Source organism: Photinus pyralis, unplaced genomic scaffold (assembly GCF_008802855.1).
Source record: "Photinus pyralis isolate 1611_PpyrPB1 unplaced genomic scaffold, Ppyr1.3 Ppyr1.4_LG1, whole genome shotgun sequence".
Taxonomy (NCBI): domain Eukaryota; kingdom Metazoa; phylum Arthropoda; class Insecta; order Coleoptera; family Lampyridae; genus Photinus; species Photinus pyralis.
Window position 1 is genome coordinate 51812321 of NW_022170249.1, and position 12568 is coordinate 51824888.

General features: G+C 35.3%; 1 protein-coding gene across 13 annotated transcripts in view; it reads right to left on the bottom strand.

Moving 5' to 3' along the window:
* LOC116180038 (probable nuclear hormone receptor HR3) overlaps positions 1 to 12568 on the bottom strand; it is a 173554-nt gene that overhangs the window by 22137 nt on the left and 138849 nt on the right. The window contains exons 1-2 of one of the 13 annotated variants that reach the window (XR_004147073.1): positions 7510 to 7828; positions 1554 to 2083 (exon numbers count right to left, since the gene is read on the bottom strand). The exons of 9 other annotated variants lie outside the window; for them this stretch is intronic. Coding sequence is in view for 3 of the 4 variants with exons in the window: in XM_031499864.1 (XP_031355724.1) it covers positions 1554 to 1764 (211 nt within the window). In the remaining variant the exon portion in view is untranslated. Of the gene's footprint in view, positions 1 to 1553; positions 3298 to 7509; positions 7829 to 12568 lie in introns of those variants that run through there. 3 more of the 13 variants (XM_031499864.1, XM_031499921.1, XM_031499869.1) reach the window with 3 other exon arrangements.

Here is a 12568-nt window from a genome sequence, read left to right on the forward strand (position 1 = left end):
TCAAAGTCCTCGTTTGAGATCGAAGGGACTTCAGCGCATTTTTGTGTGGCAGATCAGTATTCTATTAGCCACTTTCGATTCAACCATCAATAACAGATCTTGTCGAAGGCTACTACATTCACTAACCGCTTCCCACTTTCCTCGTGCACCNCGCAATTCGCGTTTGAAGATTTGACTCCACCATCAGTGAGATCGTGTCGGGGGCTACCACATTTCCTTTGACGGTACCCCCTTCCGACGTCCCGTTCACCCGCAATTCGCGTTTGAAGATTTGACTCCACCATCAGTAAAATCGTGTCGCGGGCTACCACATTCCCTTTGACGGTACCCACTTCCGACGTTCCGTTCACCCGCAATTCGCGTTTGAAGATTTGACTCCACCATCAGGAAGATCGTGTCGGGGGCTACCACATTCCCGTTGACGGTACCCCCTTCCGACGTCCCGTTCACCCGCAATTCGCGTTTGAAGATTTGACTCCACCATCAGTGAGATCGTGTCGCGGGCTACCACATTCTCTTTTACGGGACCCACTTCCGACGTCCCGTTCACTCGCAATTCACTTCTATTGGCGACACGAGAAAGAGAGACAGCGATTCGAGATTCACGAAAGACGAAACGTTAAACCGCGTGAGTTCGCAACGGAAGGTAAAAGGCGCCTGACTACTTCTCGAAGACGCGCGCGCCGCCTCGCAAAAGGTCGTTAATTTCGCCCCTATGACAAAAAACAAAATTCCGCCACGCAGGAGTTGTGCGCGTTTACAACATCTTTCCGACGACACCAATTTGAAAAGAATCGGACCAAAACTGTAGTAGAAGATAGGAAAAAACTGAAAAACCTTCACGTTAGTATACTACGCTCGAGGATGACGCCCAGATGTCGCCAACCCCACATCATGTAGCCATGTCCCTAAGGTTGACAAATTTCACGGCCCTGTAGATACACGTACACCCGTTGCCTTTCTACAAGAGTTCTTCTACGCGCCCACATTTGCTGCCAGCCAGCCAGCCAGCCAGCCAGCCAAAGTGAGATTAAAAGCTACTTTTTACAAAAAAAATTTTTTGCAAAAATGCGCTAAAAATAATTCAGAAATGGCCCTTCACTAATTTATCTCCAATCATTAACGCGTGTGAGATCAGTATCAAAAATTGGATTAGTATAAGACCCGAGATAAGACCTGAAATAATTTTTACAATCACCTGCCTTGTCTTGCGTATTCGTTGAAATCGAAAATCAAACTGATGAAATAATCGTAAAACGCGACACCTTGAAGGAGGGGTCAATGGTAACGTATACACAATTTCAGATATGTAATTTAATACTATATCTTCTGCTTTTACACGATACCCGAGCGAGGGACACATTATCAGAGATCTTTTTTTGATTTAATAAGAAAAAAACGTATTGGGCACAAATTGTCCAAGCTAGCTATTTCCGTCAATCCCAAATAAAAACATATATTGCAGTTTTTGAAGCGTAAAATGTACCTACATATTTTAGTTTGGGCAATGCGTTTTGCAGTTTTCCCAACGAAACTAAGTCTGCAATACCAACCTCTAATAGAATTCGCATTTCTCGATCGATCATCGTTTTGCTGTTGAGGCTGTTGATCAAGTAAACTCTGAGTCTGCTGCTGTTGCGATAACGAGGGTGGTGGTGTGGTAGATTCCGACGAGGAAATATCACCACCGCCACTTCTTGTATCTCTTCCCGAGCCGGCCGACCAATGATCATCACCTCTAAATAACTCTTGAAGAGAGTCCATTGTACCACACAACAACCGTTCGTTTGTTTCCGCCACGCAGAGTAGCAGAACGTTGCATGGCCAAGCGGGCCGACTTCAGGCCGACCACAGAAAATTGTAGAAAAAAAAAACCAAAGTCCTCTTACATTTAAGTACGCAGTTTATAGGTATAGAGATTTCTCTTATGGACGGAATAGTCTGTTTATAACACTTTTTAATTCGCTTCACTCGATTATGTGGAGGCGCTACATTTTGTTTACTTAACGCACGAGTTTCTAAAATTTTGCTTTGCGGTTTGAAAACGAACGATTAATTCGTATACGTCGATCTCCATCCTAACCTAAACATGTGAACACTTTCTTTAAAGGTACGCAAAAGGATTGCAAATTATTATTCAGCGATAATGTACGTATGTAACGGGGCGGTTGAAGTAAAACTACTTTTTAATAATATCCCACTCACAAAACAAACACTGATAAGTGAACTATTTTTGATTAAATAATACGAAAATTAGGTGGGAGTGTCAATTATGTTTTTTTTAACGTAGGTACCTACTTTATTTATTAGTTCAAAATACGGGAAGTTAATGATAACTTAATATGGTTCATGCCTCTTTATTCACTACTTATCGAATATCGACGCGTGCAATCAATGACGTACCAAGCAATGCAGGATGTTATCCGAATGAGATTGGAAAAAGTCGAGGAAAACGCCATTGTTTCAATTCAAAAACTCACTACCAAACCATGGAAGGAAGAGGCGCTTTATTGCCCATCTAGCAATTAATAATAAATTCCAAATGTCCAGTAACGTAAAATATCTTCAATTCCAGGAAAGTACAAAAGTATCAGAAGCAGTCATATTAAAAAAAAAGTTCATTCTTTAATAATACCCGAGATAATACCTCACCAAAAATTAGTGCTGTCCATAAAAAAGTGACTCTTAGTTCTGTAGACGCCTCGGTAGACACATGCCACTATAAATAATTTTTAAGAATGTAAATTTACTTAAATTTTTGATTGAAACCGCACTTGATATTTGCAATAGAAAAAATATTAAATACCCCCTATATTTAAATGGAATAAGACTATATTATACAAAGTGCCTATTCTGTGTTGTAGTTGGTATGAAGCACCTGTATTGATTTATAACGAAAATATCACCACAGTTCACTAAATCGTAACGCCTACTAAAAAGTAACCCGCCCAATTATATAATAACAACTCTCACATAGAAAAAATAATGGTAATTATGATTTGGGACGCAAAGGGCATTTTTGGCATGTCCAAAAACGGCTAAATTTTGGTATAGGACAGTACCTATGGATGAATTTATTGTACATAGAATTTTACTTAGTATCTAAAAAAGGAATAATCCCTCTACATAGGGTGTTAAATTTAAAATAAGCAAGTTGGCATCATACAACAATTGTAGATGCATTCCTCTTACTGGCAATAATACACCCATTGTTAAACTTTCAAAGCGTTCGGAGGTGTACTTTCCGTGATATACCTAGATAACCGGCATTCGTCGTGGGGCACCCTATACAGGGTGTTTTTTTGGGAGCTTTAGTTAAACTTTTCTGGGAAAGTAAAATAGGTAGGTTTTTGAAAATTTGTACTTAGGAGTTACGCTGAAGGCCGAATCGATATAAAATATTTTCAAAATGGCCGCACTTCCGGAAACACGTTATTTTAAATAGCAACCCCAATTTTTTATTGGGTTTTTGAATTCTGCGTGAAATTTCAATTCTTTTGATACCCACATAATGTCGATATATGCCATTTATGGTTTTTAAGTTATTTTGACTTTAAGAAAAAAAATGGCGGATGCAGACGGTACCTTGATAATTGATTACTTGAAAACGGTTGTAGTCATGGCAACCCATTTTTATCAGTGCATAGAGAATGAATAGGGCTTTCTTTTCGTGTACCTAAAAAAAGTTAAGTTGCGTACAACCGCACCTATGGAGATCCAAATTTAAAAAACTTTAAAGTCTATAAACTCAGTTTTTTTTTTAATGGAATGACCCTGTTCTTAATATTGCATGAGAATATTTTGATATTACATGTTCCTATAGCTATCTTTAACAGTTTCTGACTTATTCCCATTTCATTGAATTGATCTAGGAATTAATGCGATTTTTTTTGCATTTTCTTTTTAGTAGTTGGCCATGATTTTATAACAATCGAATTTTAAATTTTTAAATAATTCATTCATAAATAAGTTTTTTGTTAAGGACGGAACATTTTTGAAAAATCTAGACAGAGTCGTTCAACTGAAATGAGAAAGCCCTATTCATTCTCTATGCACTGATAAAAATGGGTTGCCATGACTACAACCGTTTTCAAGTAATCAATTATCAAGGTACCATCTGCACCCGCAATTTTTTTTCTTAAAGTCAAAATAACTTAAAAACCGTAAATAGCAGATATTGACATATGGGTACCTATCAATAGAATTGAAATTTCACGTAGAATCCAAAAATGCAATAAAAAATAGGGGTTGCCATTTAAAATAACGAAGTTACTATCTACTTCCGGTATTTCCAGAAGTGCGGCCATTTTGAAAATATTTTACATCGATTCGGCCTTCAGAGTAACTCCTAAGTACAAATTTTCAAAAACCTACCTATTTAGTTATTTTGACTTTAAGAAAAAAAATGGCGGATGCAGATGGTACCTTGATAATTGACGAGATAATTGATTCCTTAAAAACGGTTGTAGTCATGGCAACCTATTTTTATCAGTGCATATAGAATGAATACAGCTTTCTTTTAGTGTACTTAAAAAAAGTTATCCAAATTAATGAAACTTCAAAGACTTAAAAACTCAGTTTTTTTTAAATGGAATCACCATTTTCTTAATATTGCATGAGATAAAGAATCGAAATGGGCATATTTTGACAATACATGTTCCTATAGCTATCTTTAACAGTTTCTGACTTATTCGCATTTTATTGAATTGACACTATTTTTTTCGAATTTTCTTTTTAGTAGTCGCCCATGATTTTATAACAATTGAATTTTAAACAATTCTAGTGACACTAATCCGTCACCTACTGTTATAGGTTAACATGTTTTTCAAAAATCGAAAAATGACTCGCAGTGGTTTCACCTATTTTGGAATTTAATTGTTATTTATGGTGAAATGGACAGAATCGCGGCACATGCTTGCCGTACATTCATTCGAACACTGAAACGAAATTGTATGAATTTTGGAAATGTACTACAAACCCTTGAAGCACAAGCTCTACAAGAGAATATTTAAGAAAATGAATTGAATTGCAAATGCAAGATTAACAAAATAAATTCAATGCAAAATATAAAAAACTTGATTGTTGCTAGAACAGATATCGCATTATCTCTCTGAATTTAATTCATACTTATACGTTGGTTAAGAAATTCAGTTGAATGACTTTGTCTAGATTTCTCAAAAATTTTCCGTCCTATATCCTTAAATAAATGACTTATTTAGTCTAGAATCAATGATATTAAAGTATCCTTTCCTTAATTTGTTTAAAATTCGATTGTTATAAAATCATGGCCAACTACTAAAATGAAAATGCGAAAAAAAATGGCATCAATTCAATGAAATGGGAATAAATCAGAAAATATTAAAGATAGCTATAGAAACATGTAGTATCAAAATATTCCAATTTCGATTCTCTATCTCATGCAATAGTAAGAACATGGTCATTCCATTTAAAAAAACTGAGTTTTTGGACTTTGAAGTTTCTTAAATTTGGATCTCCATAGGTGCGATTGTATGCAACTTAACTTTTTTTTAAGTACACTAAAAGAAAGCCCTATTCATTCTCTATACACTGATAAAAATGGGTTGATAACCGTTTTCAAGTAATCAATTATCAAGGTACCATCTGCATCCGCCATTTTTTTTCATAAAGTCAAAATAACTTAAAAACCATAAATGGCAGATATGGAGATGTGGGTATCAAAAGAGCTAAAATTTTACGGGTTGCCATTTAATATAACGAAGTTACTATCTACTTCCGGTGTTTCCGGAAATGTGGCCATTTTGAAAATATTTTACATCGATTCGGTCTTCAGAGTAACTCCTAAGTACAAATTTTCAAAAACATACCTATTTTACTTTCTTAGAAACGTTTAACTAAAGCTCCCAAAAAAAAAACACCCTGTATAATATGATGAGGTCTAAACTTAGTTTTGCCAAATTTAAAAAAAATTCAAAAAAATTGATAGATTTCAATTAATCAGTAGTGCCTTAATTAAGATCAGAAAGGGTACTCTAGAATGCAGGTAAATCTGATTCCTGAGAAAAAAAATTAAGGAAGAATCGCACGTTTTGGATCCCATTTGGAACCTCTATTTTATTTGGGAAAAAAGGTTCTAAATTGCTTACAAGTTCAGCGATAATAGATTAATAAGTGCTTAAAACACCCTATATAGGCTACAATAAATCAGCGACCACTGGAAACAATCCTGAATGTATTTCTAGCTGGTGGACTTCCTGGAGACACAACAGATTTTTGATCAACCCAAATAATTTATAAGCGAGCCTAGGTTTGAATAATGAACGTTTTAATTTGAAATTGTTGTGCAAAATTTGAGCAAAGGACGCGCATATAAAACAAAAAAGATGCGCTTTTTAGTGTGAGACCCACATAAATCCATTTTTATCCATAATCACAAAAAATTCCAGCTCTTAAGCAATAATGTTTTATTAATGGACGGAAATTAAGAAAATATAACAATACCATACGCTCGTGGAGGTGTCACTTTGATTAGCATCTTCACTTTCTCACAGAACTTCGTTAAATTATACAAATGACGAAAAAAACGGGAAAATCGGCAAGCATCTCCGTATAAAAAACGTGTGAAAATTTCGGAGGTCAACGAACCGAGAGTCTAATAACATGTATATGGGTTTTCAAAAATTCGAAGGGAAATTAATGAAAGATTCAATTTTAGCGGCCGGTAGATACATCCTCTTTAATTTCTCGCATCGACCGTTTAAATTTCCCAATCGTTCGCGTATACAGAGGGTTGTTTTTAATAGAAACAATTTTCGAGATAGTGGCGCAAAATATTCCGGGGTCGTTGACTTGAAAACAAACTGAAACGATCCATCAAAAACTCTCTTCCTTGTGACAGTTTTTTTTGCTTCTCCCATCGCAAAAGTTGTCGAAGAATTTTTGGATTTATCGAGAAAGGGCCGCACTCGTGCACGGAAATTGCCTTGCAGTTTTTGCAAAATGCAACGAGCGGCACACAAGGCCGTAATGAACGCGTTTATTTAGTGCAAACCCATTGGGCACCCAAGCGGTTTGTGTTTGGAGGCGCGGCAAAGCCATTGAACTCGAGGTTGTTCACCGCCGAATATGGCTCAACGCAAGATGCAATCGTTATAAAAGCGCTGGATTAGCAAATAAATAATCTGTTTCTTAAGGAACTATTTACAATCGGCTAATTGCTGAATAAAACATGAGGAAAAAAGAATTGCGTGCTAGCGCAAAGGGTGCAATTTTTTGCAATCTAGCCACCTGAATCAATGGAAAGAGACCCGAATGATGTCCAAACAAAAAAAAATGATCACTACAAACATTTATTTTTAGATAAATGTCAATGACCGAGGTGCGATAAGTAACAACAATAGTAGTTTAGTGATCTTCAAATTTTAGACAAGTTTACGTATATTTGTAAATAAAGCAATTAGGGGAGGCTAGGGTTTGGGGCGGTTGTAAATTTGCAATCCTTTAGAACGTAGGTATGAAAGTTTTACGTACGATACGTAAGTAATCCAAGGTTCACTTATTTTTAAGGTAATTCAATTCGTTTTAAACACTACACGCGAACATCTGAGCAAAAATCGTTATATATACAAAAAGTACGGTAACAAACACCACCTTCGGACACCGTTAAAAATACGTCACTCCGCTATCGAAAAAAACTACACTAAAATTTCGCAAACACGCGCGCCGTCCGTCCCCATCTCATCCCGGAAAACTCGACGACGCATATTTCGGAAATATTTAAGAAAGTCTTGTCGCAGCAGCAAATTGTCCATGTTGTATTATATGTGTAGTAGTAATACGGGAATGTACTTGAAGTACGGACGTGTTGTCCATTTTGTATCTCTGTATATCCAACAATTCCTGCTCGATTCCTGATCCGGAGAAAAGCGAAACGTATGTCGCAGCCCCCGGAACCGTGACGCAGGGATACCCCACTCTGGCTAGAGAGTTCAACGACCCACCTTATACACTACGATGATGATTATAAGGACCTTTCGGACCCAATCGGAACTTATCGATACCGCTCGCAATTTTCAAACAAATTTTTTTCGTTTATTTCGTTAAAAATTTATTAATTAATTACGCCCGAATAAAAGAGGTACCTATCAAATACCGGACTTAAAGCGCGAGCGAAATTTTCCTAAACGTGTCTCTTTAGCCAAATAAATTCCGAAAACAAAAAGAGTTTAACGACCTCCTCAAAATATATTTTTATACTCGACTCACAACGCCTGTTGAAACCGACAACTTTGCCTTAAAAACTCCCTTTCATCAATAATTGTCCGGCAATTACTATTTTCCGAATTCGCGAAATACCTCCATCGGCGATGACGCCAATAATCTAACGCAATTTTGACTTTTGACATTTGAAAATTGAATGTTTTAATTCATATTTAAATCTAATTAATTATAATTATGTATAGGAAGAGGCCAGTGAAAATAAATAAACAGGAAGCTACAGAATCGATCAATTAACTCTTTTAGTTGGTTATCTAACTCGTTAACATCTCGCCAATTGTCACTACATTTACATTACGTAATTTGTACTAAAATTAAAAATAAAATTATTACGATGGTTTCCGTTGAAAATGTAGCACTTAAGGCTCCTAAGAAGATTTTCTAGATTTCCAAGAAAAACGTCTCGCTGAAGTCGGTAGGAGTACCTTTTACCCTCTGCGGAGGATGCAACTAGAAGGGATGTTCATATCATGCAATCATAAGCTTTCGTATGAAAAACGACCGGACGCATTTTTGTTAATTCCGTCTGAATTACGCTAAAAAATCAGTCAGGATCAGGAAAAATCCCCAGAAAAAGAAGGGTCTTCTTGAAAAATGAGAACGTAAAGGACTGTAAACGTGTTTTTGAATACCGAGCGGTGTGGGGGATATACCCTCAGAAAAAGAAATTAATGGGGCTCTGAAGAATGCGATTCGATCGTTCGTTGGCTTCCTGCAAAGACTGCATAACTATTTTTACGGGAAGTGGACACCCACGCGACAGTTTCGAAAAGAACTTAAGAATGATTACTAATTAATTAACTTAAAAAAACTGTTACCACGATCTCTAAAAATCAGTTTTAATGAAGTTATCGTATTCTTTGTCTCCAAGATTTTTAAGACAAGGCGAGTTATAGTAATAGGAAAGTTTTAAATAGGTTTCCAAAAATGTCTAGTAGGAGTCTTAGAAAACTTCTGGGAAGGTTTCAAAATTCTTCCAAAAGACTCCTAGAATAGGAAAATTTCTATTTCGAAGTAGATACATAGATAGATTTCCAATACCAATTTCTAGGATTTTTTGAGAACGGCCTTACGTTAGTTTTCAAAAGTTTCTAAGGAAATTTATGATTTTTTTTATACATTTATAAGAATAGTTTTAAAACTAATTATCAAGAAGATTTATTTAGTAAAAATCCAAGAGGTTTTTAAGATCCCGATAACTGTTTCCATGTTTTTAAAAAAATACCTAAAAGATTTCTAAGATGATTCATTTTTTCTAACAAGATTCAAGATTCTACACACGCTATCTTTAACAGGGTGTTAATAACATGGTAATATTTAAGAGGGTGATTTTTTGGCAAATTTTATAAAAACCTCCTATCAACAAGGTGTTATAGTTTTAAGACACAAATTATTTTTTTATTGTCATTCTCATACCACTTTAAATATTTTTAAAAAATTTGGTGTACGTGTTAGAGACATTTTTTAAATTTCCATTACCATTTCCATTTCCCCATTCAATTCAAATTTCATTTCTTGACTTTTTGTCGTACGACTCGCCGTTTTCGCATAAAAAAATTAAATCCATTCATTTGTACGCTGTTTTGAAATTAGGTAGTAGGTAATAAGAATTAAAAACGGTCTAGTAGGTACCTAATGAGCAGCTTTGTTTTGTTTTGCTAACATAAACACTTTTGACAGTTGTCTAACTCGTCTAGTTGTCACGTATTTAAATCATAATAAATAATTTTAAAAAATATGGATCAATATACGAATTCTGAGTTTTGAGATATGTATTTCATGTATGGACTTGCTGATGGTAACGCACTGGACTGGAAGCTTGCCTAGCAAATAGAAATATTCCGGATGCACGAACATTTTCAAATATTCGTAGAAGATTGTACCAAAAGGGAAGTTTTTAACACAGATGATAATCTAAAAGGAGCACAACGTACTATAGAAACTGCAGAAACTGAGGTAGCGGTTTTGAATTCAATTGATGAAGATCCAGCATTAAGTACACGAAAAATTGGGGAAAATTTGAATATCTCACCTAGGCCCCGGACCTTAATTCATTAAATTTCTTCCTATGGGGTCACCTCAAAACTTTGGTTTGCAGCGCACTAATTCATACAGTAGAACAGTTGAGAAATGGCATCATAGTGGCTTCTGAAACTATTAGAACCACTCCCGTCATTTTCCAAAGAGTAATTACATGAGTCCATGAGAAAAAAAAGCATATTTTCAGGAAGCGATCCAACACCTGATTAATTTATTTCTTTGTGCGTTCAGGGCAATTTTCTGTTACCATATTACAAAATGTATGTAGTTGTTTTTTTTTTGTGAAAATGATGAGTCGGACGATGTCAGGCAATCAAACTTGTTGTAAACTCCAAACACAATTTTTATTTTAAGAGAGAGCAATGGAGTACCACTTTTTCCTTTCATTCTAAAATAGTCCAGTACGGACGCCACTGTTAGAAATAAAAAAAATGTTTTTGAGCCAAAAAATGACAATAAAAAATTAATTTTTTTCTTAAAACTTTAACACCTTGTATCTCAAAAGTTAAGACGTTTTGGAATATAAAACTTTTTTCAAACTTTTTTTTTCGTCGATGTCGCACTCTGCTATTTTGCATACCGATCGATACATGCGGTAAGTCACTCGCGTCGTACCGTGCCGATGTCTTTACATTTTTCATTACTGTACGATGAGTTTCCGTTATCTACGCCCATATCGAGCGTACGAAATCACGGGGGAACATCTAGTTTACTAAAAAAATAATTTCCAAGTAATTATGAAAACTTTTTCCGTGAACTGCCTTTTACTCTTATATTGACAAAATGCAACTATTTGAAATTGAGAAAAACTTCTTTTATAAATCGGCTGCTTAGAATCCAAAAAATTAAGTTGCGTGGCGCTTTTGTGCCCTTTAGGTCCAAAAAATGCAAGATATCTAACATGACCCCAACAAAAAATTCACAACTTTATTTGTTGAGATATCGATTTTTTTGTCGAATTTGAGCCACTTGGCAGCTACAGGCAGCTCAGCTCTCTTCTCTCGAAAACAAAAAACCGCACGTCAATATCTCAAAAAATAAGGAAGTTGTCATTCGAAAGAGGCGTATTTACTTTTTTGGGACCCTAAGGAAGAACCCAATGACGAATCTTTGGTCATTTTTGAATTCCACGCACCAAATTTGTTATAAAATGTAATTCTTTCGATTTTTTGAATAAAATTCAATTTTTCCGTAAAAAATTCCTTTACTTTACTGTAGAATTGTAACGTGATTTATTTATTTACAATTAATTAACAATAAATTTATAACAGTCTCGAAATGGATTAATATACCTGTAATTATTATTAATCAGCAATCACTTACAATTTATAACATAACACGAACGGGAGTACTTCACTTCGCATCAATGTTAGGAGTAACTACACGCGATTCAGTTCGGTTGTATAGCAAAACGCCGCCGGTCTTTCGCGAGCACTCTCGAATGTTCTACAACAAAACACGTCATATTTCCCGAAAAGAATGCGTCACATTCGCTCTGGTTTATTATCGCCGATCTTTTATGGCGCCTCGATGTATATCGGGATTTCTAAAATATTGCCTACAGAATGTAAGCTTTTTTATATAGGAAGATTTCAAAGAAACAGATAAGAGGCTAGCGAAACGTAATTGAAAAATACCGTAAAATAAAATGTGCCAAATTAGGCACTTGCATCTGAAAATTTCTATGAAAAAATTATTCCTTTAAAACTGTGTCCAAAGTAAGGATGCCTATCACCGGGATCTCGGAAATCGTGGAAGATGCGAAAACAGGAAAACAAGAAATGCAATTATCATGCTGTACAGAAAACGGAAAAATGTCGAGTACTTCCGCTATGCCAGAAAAACAGAAATTAGCCGACTTTTTATTGGAACAGATACAAAAAAGTAAAAACACTCTCATTGCCACTTTTTGAGCTCTACAAACTAGAGATTTTCAATACAGCGTTTCGTTTCGACAGATCAACTTAATTTTTTTATATGGCCCGTAAAAAAAGTACATACTGTATGTAGCATTTTTTATTACGAATTCAACAACAAAAAAACTTTCGAAACTGTTGGTTTCAACAGGATGGTGCACCTATCGGACTTTTTTGGGAAACGAAAATGTTATTCTAATTCTATAGAGTCATTTCGTTATGGTTATCAGTTGCTCATTTTTATGTGCTAACCTTTTATGATAATTGTGTTTTTTTTTGTAAATTTACACCAATCTAATTCGGTTTATGTAACTGATCAATTAGTGTACTTTTGGAATGCATACATAAATAAATAC